Genomic DNA, 15354 nt, shown 5'->3' on the forward strand with positions numbered 1-15354 from the left:
CCAAGGGATCTTTAGAGGCTACCAGTGTGAATGTGCACGTTTTCCATTTTGTTCATCTCTGACAGCACAGACCTAGCATTGTCCCAAGGCACTGGTATAATATAGATCCAGAGGGAAGAGTCATATACTGAGTAGTCACTGAAAAGTAGTTCAGTCATTAGAACGGCAGCCCAATTTTATATACATTTGCCTTCACATTCGAGAGATTTCTCATTCACTCAAATATACGAGCATCTGACCTAGTGACAGAGTCTGCTTTTTTGTATCGTTCCATTATACACATCTTCTACAGCTGTATAGAATATTTTTCTTGTATCTGTGTGTATTTTTATAAGTATTTTACCAATACTGAAGATTACAAGAGGCCTGGAATTTGTGAGTTGACAGACCAAGAAGATGATTTGATACTCTTTTCATTTTTAAATACATAAAGGTCAACAGAAGATTATTTCTTTGCTGAAAGGCTCATAGAACCTGGTTTATTGGGCTCCTGAGGCACAGAAATCTGTGCTCGCCTTAACTTTATTTTTATTTCTGCTCTGACAGTCACCTTTAAAGAGTCTCCTAGGCCGAAATCAATGATAATGCTACTTTCCCAAGCTTCTTACATCCAAGAGTTTTTATGAGCTCACGCAAGTTCAACTAATATATCAACTTGAAACCTGTTGCTATGAATTTGATCTTATCTTAGTGCTTAACTAAAATATGTTTTACTTTACCATTAAAAACAGGCCTTACATTTCAGCAATGTGTTTCAAGGTACATGTCATGGCCCACCTGCTTTGCTTTCCCTGCGCTCTAAGTCAAACTTACCTGTAGCTACAACACACTCACGCTTGTGACGCTCATTCCACGCTTTGACTTTACAAGACTTGCTGCAAGTGAAGATCTCAAAACAGCGCGTGCAGAGAGTGAGGCGAATCCCTACTGCCCGCCCACACTGGTAGCAGTATTTAAAGAAGGGCTGCCTGGAACAGAAAGAGCATGAGAAGGGTTATATGAAATGTCTCATACGACAGGAGTAAAAATCTGCCCCTCTCCACCAGTGTAGCCACGAGAAGCAAGGCGCTATGGCTGGTCACAGCGAATATGCTGCTACCTGGGGGACAAATGAATATAAGCAGCAGCACTAATTCTAGCAAACTGAAGTGTCCCAAAAGCTTGTTCCATACCAAGGCCCCCCCGTGTGCCAATGCATTGTGCACAGCAGCCAGCTGCTTGCGCCGACTCCCTCTCCATTACTAAATGTAGGAGCGAGTGTCTATTCAGCATGGGTATGTCTACACTACCCCGCTAGTTCGAACTAGTGGGGGTAATGTAGTCATCCGCAGTTGCAAATGAAGCCCGGGATTTGAATTTCCCGGGCTTCATTTGCATGAAGCCGGCTGGTGCCATTTTTAAATGCCGGCATGGAACGAGGTGTACAGCTAGTTCGGATTAGGAAGCCTAATCCGAACTAGCTACTCCATGCCGCGTGTAGCTGCGCGGCACAGGGTTCGAACTAGCTGGCATTTAAAAATGGCGCCAGCTGGCTTCATGCAAATGAAGCCCGGGAAATTTAAATCCCGGGCTTCATTTGCAACTGCGGATGACTACATTACCCCCGCTAGTTCGAACTAGCGGGGTAGTGTAGACATACCCCATGAAATCTGGGAGCAGGTCACAAATACACAGGTCAGATATGGAGCAGGTTTGTAAAAGCCTCGTTAGCACTGAGGACCTCCCCAAAGTGCTTGCACCGCAGCAATGCTCCAGCAGCTGAGGACAAGAAGTGAAGAATGTTCTATCCCACTGGTGCTGCAGGAGATATGTAAATAGGCAGAATGTACTTCCCCTAGCTGCAACACAGCCTAGGCACTAGACATAAAAACCCCTGTACCTCTGAAAACCACTAATGGTCAGGACTTCCATTCATCTCATCCCAAAGATACCCTCTCACCCACACTCACCACCAACCTTATCTCAACAGAGGGCAGATCAACTTTCTGGATTATGGGCTCTGCATGGGCCCAGACAAAAAGCACTGCCCAGTGACCCCTCCCCACTCTTTACAGCACTGATTTCCTTGACAATATATGGATGGGAGAACTCTGTGTTTCACTCTGCTTAGCTTGTGCGATTTCTCACAGCACAAGGTATGGCTCAAAGGCAGCGGCGGATTTAGGGCAGGGCGAGCGGGGCGGCTGCCCCGGGCCCCGCGCTTCCCGAGGCCCCGCGCATGTGCCTTGGCACCACGGCGCATGCGCTGTGTCAAAGGGGGGGCCCCACGAAATTTTGCTGCCCGGGGCCCTGTGGTGCTGCCCTGGGCCCTGCGGCACTCTCATCTGCCCCTGCTCACAGGCGACGTAGTGCAGGTATTCAAACTGTCTGTGGTAAAGCACCACAAGGACTAATGTAATTTTTAAGTATTTCAGTGCCTCTTAGCTTTTCATTAGCGGTCTCTAAAGGCAACACTGGATGCAATGGGATCATCCCGCATCTTTGGCATTGAGGGCTTTGATTTTTATAGCATTTCTGGCAGCATATCATGGACTCTATTAGTGTCTTGCTGCAGTCTCTTCAGTGTCAGCATCATTAATACAATCAATACTGTTAACAAAATGGCACAAGTGGAGGGAAAAAAGATGTAAGCAAGCCCCTAAAGCATTAATATGAATATTACCAGCCAGCATCAATGCTGTAATCTTGAGTCTCAAGAGCAACTTGGAAAGATAACACAGAATAATTTTGGTTTCCAACTAATTCTTCGCATTCTCTTCTAACAAACTTATTTTCATTTCTTATTTCCTGAGAAGTGTGCAGGTTTATCTCCATTGTTAACACCACGAGACCTACCACTTTTCTGCAAGAGTTAGGTAACAGACCAAACCCCTAAGTCAGAACTGTCAGGTGAGGGAAATGTTGAATCCTTTACTGATCACAAGCCTGGATTATATCTATTAATATGTTTAATGACCCTGAAATAAAAATATTAAAAATTATAAATGCTGGTAGATTTGTATTTGTAAATTCCTAAACAATTTCCATGGCCATCTCTCTCATTAGGGACTACAATTCCTAAATAATTAGGGGTTCAATAATTAAGGATCCATATTAGTCATATAAATTATGTATATAACTAGTTTGAAAATGTAGCCCTGTATCTTCAGTTCATTTAGGAAGGATGGGACAGGGCATCGGAGATTAGGGTTAGAACTTCAGAATAGTATGCATTTCGCTTTACCAGTATGCAGAGTAAGAACATGTGCAGCCAAGTAAACAACCTATACCACACACACACACACACACACACACTGACCACTATCAACAAGTAATCTATTATAAGACAGTGCTATCTGGAATAGTTCAATATTTTCCCAAGACCAATCTATGATAACTGGTGGCACTGTCTTTTTTAACCACTGTACATAATGTTGCACACATATTATGGAACTGAAGTAGTGACTTCCTTCCTATGACCCTGATTCTGCACTATGAAAACTTAGGGGAAACCCCTATACACAGGAAATCCTTAATGAGGCTCTTAATAGACACAAGGATCTGTTCATGCAGTTCCGCTTGCAAGGCAGGGTGGGGATCTATGTTTGAAAGAGATTCCGCTCCATTTGAAATTTGGTTTTGACTCAACCCTAGACTTTGAAAAAAAGATTTTTGCAGATGGCAGCATCATACGGTTTGTACTGGGCCATGGGAGGGTTTGTCTGGAAAGCCTCAGGTTAGACTAGCTTCTTTTGAACTACTAGGCTGTGTATACAAATGACCAATTTGTTAACAACCAGAAAATTGTAACATCTTTGTCCATTCCTAGAAGCCACCTTAGCTAACTTCAACCTAATTCTAAACACTGATTACTAAAAAGTCATAGTTTTGTTTTGTTGTTTTTAAGATCAGAAGGAACCAATGTGATTGTCCAAACTGATCTCCTTATAGCACAACCATGGGACTTCCCTGAATGATTTACTTCAAAGTCGAATGGCTGTGGTGGAACTAGAGTATTTCTTTTGCAATAAAAAGTCCACCGCAACCCTAAATTGTTCCAATAGTTAATTACCCTTGTGATTAGAAATGTGAACCTCATTTCTAGTATGTATTTATCCAGCTCCAACATCATCAAGGTATTAAGAAATTCAGAATACGTGGAGAAAGAAATTCAATGATTATTCCAATTTCATATATTCTTTTATGGCTATGGTAATCTCTGTGCTTACCACTTACTGCCATGGAGTTTACAATGTCTGCACTTACAAAGTTTCCCATGTGCATTTGTAAGCTCTTTTAGACTGTGTGGTGTGAAGCAGCTTAAGACTTATGGGCACATCCAGTCAGGATGAACAGTCTGACCTTTACGCAGAGACAACAGGGTGTTAGCGAAGGGACTGGGGGTGGGGAAGGATTGATACCATGAGAGAAGGTGGGGAAGGTAATTTTAGCTGCTGAAAAGTAGATAGATTGAAGAGACAAGGGGAAAGTCAGCATGGCCAGAGAAGGGATGTTGGTGACGGTGGCCCAGGGGAGGGAGAGCCATGACGTGATATATTTGGTTCAGACCTATAAGTTTTTGCATTCAGCATCATTGTCGTACCTCACTTCCTCCTTGTCTAGTGTAACTGCAACACGCTTCTCCGTACGTTTCCTTCTAGCTGAGGGACCACGAGAACTTGCATCTACTGTAACAACATATAAAAGAGAAAATCAGGCCTCACGAATACAGCATGTGAATAAGCATGCTGGTCACTAGTGCCACTTCCATTAAAACTGCATTCAGCCCGCTGGTGTGGTTATGTCACAACAATACCCATTTATTAACAACTCACTCACTGGCCCGCGCTGGCTATTAGAAAGGCCAGAACAGTTTCTTCTTGAAATTGAAGTTACAGGAAGATACAAGTTACACTGTGTCACATAATTTAAAAAAAAATCCTAAATAATGCTCAGTGTCCAACTTCATATTTTTATAGCCCTCATTGTGAGCCCGTGAAACATCTTAGTGTCACCTGCTGGGACTCAGTGAGATGTGAACTGTGAGTACAGTGACACCCACAGGCAAATATATTGTATTTTCACTGCCCCCTAAGTACAAGATAGGCACTTGTCTCAGATTTTTTAAATTAAAATATTTTAAGATAAGAACTTCAAAGGTTGGCAATATATCTCCAATCTAACTAAGGGGAAAATGTGGTAGAGAGAAAATATCAGATTTGTAAGGCCAGAAAGGACCATTATGATTACTACAACATCCTGCCTAACACAAGCGATAGAATTTCAGGTTATACGAACTGCAGAGGGTAACTATACCTACAACTTGATAAGTGAATTTTAGTGTGGGAACCTCTAGAGGCAGGATTATTTTGTGCTTGAAACACAAGTATCGGGGAAAACGTAGGTTCTACATCTGGTACTGCCACAGACCTGAGCAGGACCCTGAGCAAATCACTTAACCCCAGAGTACCGAGGCATGTCCCTAGCTATAAAAGGAGAATGGCACATACTTACTCTATAAGGTTAATGGGATCCTGTAAAGCACTGGGACCCATGGATTAAAGATGTTACAGAGGAACAAATTCAACATTAGGGGCTATAGTTTAATCCTACTGCACAAGGATCCCATAATTGTAAACCCCTGTGCTCCGTTACACAGCATTTACACAGACTGAAGGCTTGGCTTGAACTCACATTTCCTGGATTTCCGAAGTTCTTCTCTATTCCATTCTTTCTCTTTCCGGGCAACACACTCACGAAGCCGGTCACTAATATAATCTAGCAGCTCCCTGCGCGCATTGAAAATCTCCCGCTCTGGCGGCAATAGTGCATGGTATGGGGTATGGGCTATCTTCTTATCCTGTCACACACAATTGATATACAGTAAGGTGTAGGGAACAGACATCTAACATGGCGAACATGTGCTTCCATATTATTCTTAGCAGGAAGTAAACCTGACCTGATGCACGGCTGCCCAACATGGAAAGCACTGTATCATCCTGGCTATATAAACAATTGCAAGCCATGCCAAGGCACAGGATCCCCTTACCCAGTGCTTTTTTTGTAAGAAAAAAGGTGCCAGTACTCCGGGGGAAAAGCTGTTGAGAAAAAAAGAAGAAAAAAAAAGCCGTGCCATAGGGGGGCCAAAATGCCGTTGCGGCCCCTTTAAGAGCTGCGTCTCCCAAGCGGGCTTCCATCGGGAACCCAGACGCCCCAGGAAAAGAGATGCCGGGACGCCCGAGGGGAATGCAATTCATTTAAGTTATGCAGGGAGTTATGCCGGTATGCCATCCTGGGGCGTACCGTCTCAGAAAAAGCACTGCCCTTACCTCTCCACACACCTGCCACTTTTACACAACACTGAGGAGCAAGCTGGAACACAGCGTTTAGAAACAATCACATTTAATATTTTAACCAATTTTTTTAGTGGCTGCTCTTGATTGGACAGGGCTCCCTCAGGGGAAGGAGAAGCAGCCTGGTGCTGCGAGGTGACACAGAGACTTCTCTGTCTGCCTACAGAGTCTTGTTCACCAGATTTGCTGTCAGGAAGCAATTCCTCCCCCCGCCCCCCCCCACCGGATTGTTTGTTGTTGTTTCTCGCCTACCCTTGCAGCATGGGGCATGTGCTGTAAACTTGGATCCTGAGGACATGGACCACCTCAACAATTCCCTGCACTTTGGTGGCACCTCTAAAAATCTTTAGTTGAAGTGAAGTCATCAGGCTCACTACAGGTGGAATGATACACTTTGTGATATGCAGGAAGACAGGCTAGAAGGAGCCAATAGTCCCTCCTGGCCTTAAGCGCTGTGAAACTATGGCGCCCCGAGCTAGAATCGTTTCCAAACAGAATGCATCTCAAAGATCTCCAGGGAGCATCAGCAGCTTTTTAAAGCAGCAGCTCCCATGCAGGGACCTTGGGGCGCCCCGGGAAGGGAGCACAAGCAGGTTTTAGTGGGGCCAACAAGCTGAGCCAGCATTAGACTTGCTGGGGCCCAGGGCAGAAAGCTGACGCCTCAGTGGCCCAGCCCCACCACTGCAGGCTGAAGCTGAAGCCTGAGCAATTTCGTTTCCGGAGCTCCCTGTGGTACGTCACACCAGGCAGTTGCCCTGCTTGCCATCTCCTAACGTTGGCCCTGGCCTGGCTCATCGGTTAATCATACTGGTTACACGCACCTTCTGTGTCAGAGGCTGCAAGGTGGGGAGAAGGCAGGAGCCAGTGCCTGTGCGGAGCCGCCTGTGCCGACTCCCGTGGAACCGCCTGCCCCTTCCCCTGCTGCCTGCCACAGAGGCAGCAGCAGTGGGGGGGCTGGCAGGAGCCAATACTCATGGGTAGGGGGAGGAGGGAGACGGCTTAAAAGGCTGCCTGGAGAAAGGAGACTACCCCACCCACTCCTTGAGAAGCGCCTCTCCTTGGCCATAGCATGTCCGGTGGGCACAGCCAGGGGAGGGGTGCAGGTCCACCCCTGCGCTCCCCAGCCAGAGTGAGGAATGAAGCAAACTGTGCACTTTCCCCTCACTCCCTGACAAAGGGAAACAGCCATACGAATCTTGGGGGGCAGGGGAGAAGGTTGAGCCTTAAAGTATGCCTGAGGGTGGGAGGCAGACCTGGCAGGGGCACACTGCCAGCCAGCCCCTTTCATTCACCTGGTGATCGTTTCTCTTTTTCGTATGGTTTTATGTGTCCCCATTCGAATGGAGAGGGGCACTTCAGTCCCCCATCCTCCCTAAAGAGAGCTTGGGGAGTGGGAGGGCTGGGGCTGGGATAGTCCCAGAGAGGGGCCTGGTGATTCTGTCTCTTTTCTATATGGTTTTATGTGTCCCAGTACAAATCACTGGGGAGGAGCTTCAGGCCCACCCCAGCTTTGCCAAAGGTGTGGGAATCCTGGTGATGCTGTCTGTTTTCTGTATGGTTTTATGAGAGGCAATCCCATTCTGGATTCAGAGAGATAGACAGATGGACACAAACAGACACTATCTCATACCCATGACATCTGCTACATTATGTTGGTGATTAGCTTATGGTTAAACACAAGCTTAAAAAATAAAGTGCCTTGGATCCAAAATTGTAGGGTTAACAGCTTTTATATGCAGAAAAGCAGTTGTTGTGGCACAGATACCAGGATGGTCCATAGAGGTTTTACAGCATGTTTCGAGGAGGGGAGGGCTAAGGGGGCACCTCCAAAAGAAAAACGTTGAGAAGTGTTTTCAATCAAGTTCAGAGAAAGCAGAATTTCTAGATCTGGGAAACTGTCAGTCACACTTTATGTTCAACTTCTTTTCATAAAGCGATAATAAATGATTAATATACGTTAGATTCTTGTAACGTTCAGTCAGTCAGTAAGTTGCCTACAGTCATAAATTTTAACCATCTATAAGACCTTTGAATGATGTGCTTCTCACCATCGATAGTATAGACTACTCGGGTCCGTAACATGCTTATAACATCTATCAATCATTCATTAACTCCTTATAAACCATTTATAAATGGAATCTTAATATAAAATGTGACCAAATCATTTCTCTCCCTTGGCAAAGCTACTAAGGCTTTTTAGACATACAGGCAGTCCCCGAGTTACGCGGATCCGACTTATGTCAGATCCGCAGTTACGAACGGGGATTTTCTCGCCCCGGACGACGGGAGCGGCGGGACGCCTGGTCCCGCCGCCCGCGTCCTCCGGGGCGAGAAAAGCTGCTCTGCGTCTCCCTGGTCTGCTGGGGAGGGGGGAGAGGAGCCAGCAGACCAGGGAGACGGGGAGCAAAGCGGCGGAGGACCCGGGCAAAACCGCGGCGCTCCCAGATCAGCGCCGTGGTCCCGCCCGGGTCCTCCGCCGCTTTGCTCAGCATCTCCCTGGTCTGCCGGGGGGGGACGCAGCTAGTGCGCCCCCCCCCCCCCAAGCAGACCAGGGAGACGTGGAGCAAAGCCGCTCCTTGGCACTACTGGACCAACCCGGCAGCACCCCAGCTGCTCTGCCCCAGGAGTCCTGATTCAGCCGCTGCTGATCAGTTTCAGCAGCGGCTAACTTGGGGACACCTGGGGCAAAGCAGCTGGGGTGCTGCCGGGTTGGTCCAGTAGCGCCACCACTCCTCGGCGCTACTGGACCAACCCAGCAGCACCCCAGCTGCTCTGCCCCAGGCGTCCCCAAGTCAGCTGGTGCTGAAACTGACCAGCGGCTGACTACAGGAAGCCCCTGCCCCGGGCTTCCTGGAATCAGCCGCTGATCAGTTTCAGCAGCAGCTGACTTGGGGATGCCTGGGGTTCTTAAGTTGAATCTGTATGTAAGTCAGAACTGGCATCTAGATTCAGCCGCTGTTGAAACTGATCAATTTCAGCAGCGGCTGAATCTGGACGCCAGTTCCGACTTACATACAGATTCAACTTAAGAACAAACCTACAGTCCCTATCTTGAACGTAACCCGGGGACTGCCTGTATAGCATCCTTTCATGGGTGAAAGTTCAGTGGAGAATGGAACGAGTCCCAAGAAAACTGGACAAAAGAGAGCCCACTGGTGCTTTAGCATGATCTACCCTTGCCAAAGTGACAAGTGCAGAACTAGAAAATCTGGTTGTTTATATATGTGTATCTGAAGAACATGATCAATATTAACATTAAATTTTAAGTTGTAGTGGTCAAAGAGATACCTGAAAGTATTTATAATATGCATAGTCTACTACAGTTCCCACGGCAGTTCTCCTTCCCTGGCTAAGTGTAATTGGCATCAGCATATCTGCACCAGCCTCAATTAGCTTATCAACCTGGAGAAAGAAAACAAAACACAGAACAAAACTGAACATCCTGTTTTTTATATTTTCCAACCAAACTGTAATTTCCTGTTATAATTAAACTGAAAGGATTGATCACCAGATCCTGATATCTATTTGTGCACATGTAACGGAGAGCATAATTTCTTCACATAAACACCTGTGTGAGCAAGTGAAAGACTCTAATGATGAGTTTTCACGTGACACAATGGGTTTTGCATGTGAAAAATTCCAACACCCATATAGGCAAACATAGCCCTGATTCCCAGGGATATCAATCTCATCTGATCCTACTTCTGTTCTATGGAAACCCTTCTTCGTTCCAATTGTTTATCTGGAACCCTGAAAGTTACAATACAGTAAAACATATACATGCTGATCAGGGCTATATTAAGAATGTGGCTTGCATCTGCCTCATATGAAATGCAAAGGAATCAGGAAATCCCACAATTCATCTGTTCCTGCATTTTTATTGCTCACCAGACATCAATCCTGCTTGTGATATGACAACTGGCTGCTGTAAAAATGATTATGATGTCAAACAATGACTGCAAGAGAGGCAGACCTTAGAAAGGTGGAATTCCTTCTAGAGAGCAAGAGATGAGAAATACAGTCAACGGTACACAAAATTCTACGTATGTAGTTGCAGATTTATGCTGTTTCACAAGTGTCAATGAGGAACAGTCATTTCCCAAGTACTTCTTTTATTATTTTAGCTTCCTCTTGTTTTCCCTGTCTTCCTTAGGAAGCTTAAAAACCAATGTTCAAAGGACAAAACTAAACTTCTTCTCTAAAAAACAACAAATAGTCTGGTAGCACTTTAAAGACAAACAAAACATGTAGATGATATCATGAGCTTTCGTGGGCACAAGCCCACTTCTTCAGATGACTGGAGTGTTGGACGTCTAGAACCAAGAATAAATAAGGAAAGGGGGGGGGAATTGAAGGGTAGGGGGTGGGGGAAAAAGAGGACATTGGGTAGGTAAATTTCAAAGGGATAGCTGATCCAGTATGAAACAGGAAAAACTTAAAAAACAACAAATAGCACCTTTAAAGACTAAATAGTTAAAAGAGGCTGATAAGAACCATTAGTTTGCACTGGGAAAGGAAAAGTACTAACACCAGATTCTACACAGACATCAAGAACCATTGGCACCTTCATTGTTTGGTTGGTTGATAATGTGTGAACCATCCGATATCATGATTTTTGTGACGAGTGTAACACAATTTTCCCCTCAGCATAACACAAACAGCTGCATTTAAAAATATGGCAGTTACTTACAATGAATCCCGCATGTGGGAGTGGACTCAAGTTAACCACAGTTGCTCACCATATTTCAAACATGACTTGTCCCTGTGTACAGGAGGCAAGTGACACCATGCTAGTTAAAACATGTGCACATGGTTTCCAAGGCAGTTCATTTTCCCAGCGCAGAATCAGAACAGAAACAAAAGGAATTGGCAGTAGAATCACTGAGTTACTACAGAAAAAAATCTGCATCACTGAAGGCTGAGGAGAGAGAACTGATTCACAAAGAAGAACTAGCATTCCACACACCTGCTAGGAATATAAGACCAGCCATACTGGGTCAGACCAACAGTCCATCCAGCTCAGTATCCTGTCTGCTGACAGTGGCCAACGCCCCAGAGGGAGGGATCGCAACAGGTAATCCTCGTGTGATCCCTCCCCTGTCACCTACCTCCAGAGAAACACAGGCTAGGGACACCATTCCTACACAGCCTGGCTAATAGCCATTGATGGACCTAACCTCCATGAATCTATCTAGTTCTTTTTTGAACTCTGTTGAAGTCCTAGCCTTCACCACATCCTCTGGCAAGGAGTTCCAGAGGTTGACTGTGCAGTGAGTGAAGAAAAATTTACTTTTGTTTATTTTAAACCTGCTGGCTATTAATTTCATTTGGTAACCCCAAGTTTTTCTATTGTGGGAATAATTAAATAATTTTTCCCTCTTCACTTTTTCCACACCTGTCATGATTTTATAGATCTCTATCATACCCCCCCTTAGTCTCCTCTTTTCTAAGCTGAAAAGTCCAAGTTTTTTAATATCTCTCCCGTGCCAAACCACTAATAATTTTTGTTGCCCTTTTCTGAACCTTTTCTGAACAAGTTAATTGGAAAAGTAAAGTTGAAAACAATATATGTTTTCTTACCAATAAAATCCTGTTTGCTGTGGTCCTCTTTTGTTCATATGTAGTACTGACAGCAGCACAAAGGGCACTACCTAAGCCTTTGCTTAATGGAAGATTGGGGTCAGCGCCAAACGCCAAGAGCTCTGTCACCGCCTGCAAACGGGCACAGTAAATATGAAAAATAAATGAATGATGATGTCATCCTAGACAGTATTACAGCAGGACTGTGAGATCCAAAATGTACAACTATAGCTGTGTCAACACTTCACAGTGTTTAAAATAATCTCTCTGGAACGCACATGAGTATTTTACAGTAACTTAAAGACAGAAAATCATATCTAATGTCGGTCTATGAGAATAGTTTTGCACTTGCTTTGTGTTGCATTTTTAGCATGATAAAAACCACAGCTCCATACTGAATAGCCACGTGTCAAGTGCTTCCCAGCGTGACACGTGTCAAGTGTTAAAAAAGCCATCTGCTGTTCTGCTTTTCTAACTACAAAGCCTGGGTTCTGCCAGAAAAGCAGGACTATGCCAGCAGTATATGTACTGCACCTGACAGACAGGTTCATAAAACTCCATGACTTAGATTTCAGACGTTTCAAACATGAGACTGAATTCTGTTCTTTTAACCCAAACAGCGGCTATTAGCCCAGAACAGAAGCTCTTTCTAAGCCAGAGGAATCTTAACAGGCCCCTTTTATTCAATTATTTTCCCTTTAGTAACCAGTGTAAGACTTCCACAAGCCCCCTGTCTGATGATCAAAGATGTCTTGAGAAAAGCCTGGGTCAGACTTTCTATTCATGGGCTTTGGACACTGCATGGACTCTGGGAGACCATGGACACTGTAACTGGCCTCTTACAACTCAAGGTACTCAGGCATGATTTTTCTGATTTCATGTTATCTCTTGCTTAGCACTCCCGATCTGTCATCTGTGTCGGGGTGGGCAATAATTTTTGATGGGGGGGGGCACTCCAAAAATGTGGTAAGTGGTCAGGGGCTGCATTTTTCTACAATATTAATGGAGGAGAGTGCAGGGTCTGGAATCAAGGTTAGGTACAGGCGGGAGCTCTGGGCAGGAGATTGGGGTGCAGGGTCTGGACAAGCGTTTGGGTTCAGGAGGGGGTGGTGCGGCAGGGGGACAGTAGCGGGGGGCAGTTTGGATACAAGGTGCAGAGGGGTTTGGTGCAAGAGGGGGTTGTGACCTGTGGCATGGATTGGAGTAGGGGAGGGATGCCAGGTGTAAGTTTTGGCCAGAAGGCACTTACCATTGGCAGCTCCTGGCCAGTGGCCCAGCAGGACCCTCAGGCAGACTCCCTGACTGCCACGCTGTCCCGGAAGATGGCTGCTGGGCCTGCGTGTGTGTCTCTGCATGGTGTGCCCTTGGAAACCAGCCAATGGGAGCTGTAAGGGCAGTGCAGCACGCAGAGACCCGCTGCTACCCTCCTCACAAGGGGCATGCACAAAAGCTGATACCCAAATAAATCTGTTAGACTTTAAGGAGCCACCAGACACCTCATTCTTTTTGCCAATATTCTCTTGCTTCTGAAATCAGCCATGTTTTTCCCTTTCTTAGTAAGCTATGGCTATAATAAGGGTGCTAACAAAGTAGCTTCCTTTGCATTTCTTTGTCTATTTAATTTTTAAAAATTGAAAGCCAGCCAAGGAATCTCCCTCAGATAAGAACTTCCTGTGCTCTGCTTCAGGACTAACTTAAGCCCTTTTTATATAATGAAAATCAAGAGATCTCTGTAATTCAGTAATGCCCAAATTCATTCCTTTCATAGAGTAATTCAAAACTTTATATTAAAATCTAGAAACCTTCCCTTTTCATTTTACTGCAACTAGCAGTCACTTTAATTAACAGAGAAAATCATGAGAAATGAGCCCATCCGCGAATACCTCCTGGATCAACTGTGGGATTTTTTAAAGTATTGTCCTATTGTCTTTACTAAATGCAAAATTCATATATGTGCACTTTAAGGACAGCAGATTTTAGTAGCACTCACGCTATAATTACAACATCACATTCAGATCTCCAGAGAGTCTGCAAGGACTGTATTCTAGAGGCACAGACGTCCCCCAGCATGGGCAATTATAACTGAATATATTCTAACTATCCCAGGTTCAAACACACGCTAATGGGAGAAGATGAAGAGCTGGGAGGATCCAGATCATGAAGAATCATCATTTCAGTGACTGAAATGTTTGCTCTCAACTGCTTATTAAAATTGCTTATTTCCAAAGTTTTAATGCCTGGAGAGTGAAGCTATATGGAAATTGTATAAAGGGCACACTCGGTTCAGCCCTTTCAGATGTTAGTGGTTTTGATCATCTCAAACCCAACTGTCTGAAATAGAAACTGCATTATTGGATCAGACCAGTGAGCCAACTATTCCCCGGTGTCCAGCCTCTCGGAGCAGCCAGCATTATCTAATATCAGAAGATACAAGTAGTAACTCAGTGGACAGTTACAGAACAACCTATTCACAGGGGAAGATTCTTCCTAATCCCATCAGTTAGGGGCTGATTTAAGACGCAGAAGTATGACAGTTTATGTTCTTTAACATTTCCAGGGTATTCTATAGTGTAACTGAATGTTCTCACGAGCCATAACAGATGGATATTTCTTTCTGAATCCTGCCAAGCTCATAGCCACTAATCCACGAAGAGAACTGATACAGGGGAAATTCAGATTTGTAAGAAAAGTAAATCTAGATACAGGCAGACCCCGGGTTATGTACAAGATAGGGACTGTAGGTTTGTTCTTAAGTTGAATTTGTATGTAAGTCAGAACTGGTACATATTGTAGGGGAAACTCTAGCCAAACATTTCTCCAGAGCTCAGTTTTATTCTCCCACACCTCACTTCCCTCAGTCCTTTATTCTCAAGCTGAGGTGTCTGCTGAGAAAAGCCGCTCCACGTCTCTCTGGTCTGCTGGGGGGGGGGGACTCTATATTCGCGTCTCCCTGGTCTGCTGGGGGAAAGCAGCTAGTGCGGGGTTGCCTCACCCCGTTTGTAAGTAGGGATCCGATGTAAGTTGGATCCATGTAACCCGGAGACTGCCTGTACTTTTATTGGAAAAAAAATCTGGGTCACCCCATGATGTAAGCCATCTTGGCTCTGATTGGGGAAGGAATTAAAGCAAAAACTAACTAAGTAAAAAGGAATTAGACGATGCTCACCAAGTCGTTCCCACTGGCAATTGCCAGAGAAAGTGGTGAATGGCCACTCCACAAGGTGTTAGGATTTGCCTTATGAGTTAAGAGGAGGCGGACAACATCTCTGACATGCTGAGTAGGAGGGAAAACGGTAGAATTAGACAACAAAAAAGAAAATCAAGACATGAAATTTATGAAAAACAAGCGCATTAAACCCTTGCTATAAACACATACAAGGATTACATTTTAAAAAATTAAGATTGTTAAGGTTATATCCTTAACCCTCAAAAGCTGGGAACT

The 15354-nt window shown here is 44.9% G+C and overlaps 1 protein-coding gene and 1 long non-coding RNA gene across 5 annotated transcripts in view; one reads left to right on the plus strand and one right to left on the minus strand.

Moving 5' to 3' along the window:
- Positions 1 to 15354, minus strand: part of ANKMY1 (ankyrin repeat and MYND domain containing 1) — a 58624-nt gene that overhangs the window by 6993 nt on the left and 36277 nt on the right. For 3 of the 4 annotated variants that reach the window (XM_075937480.2, XM_075937479.2, XM_075937483.2), the window contains exons 11-16: positions 15079 to 15186; positions 11913 to 12044; positions 9621 to 9734; positions 5674 to 5839; positions 4583 to 4667; positions 814 to 968 (exon numbers count right to left, since the gene is read on the minus strand). In XM_075937480.2, the coding sequence (XP_075793595.2) occupies positions 814 to 968; positions 4583 to 4667; positions 5674 to 5839; positions 9621 to 9734; positions 11913 to 12044; positions 15079 to 15186 (760 nt within the window). The remainder of the gene's footprint in view (positions 1 to 813; positions 969 to 4582; positions 4668 to 5673; positions 5840 to 9620; positions 9735 to 11912; positions 12045 to 15078; positions 15187 to 15354) is intronic. The other variant, XM_075937481.2, reaches the window with a different exon arrangement.
- On the plus strand, positions 12179 to 14139 carry LOC142830842 (uncharacterized). Its single transcript, XR_012906363.2, has 2 exons — positions 12179 to 12763; positions 14019 to 14139. It is a non-coding gene; the product is annotated as an uncharacterized LOC142830842 (long non-coding RNA).

This window comes from Pelodiscus sinensis, chromosome 10 (genome assembly GCF_052426305.1).
Source record: "Pelodiscus sinensis isolate ZL-2025 chromosome 10, ASM5242630v1, whole genome shotgun sequence".
Lineage (NCBI taxonomy): Eukaryota > Metazoa > Chordata > Testudines > Trionychidae > Pelodiscus > Pelodiscus sinensis.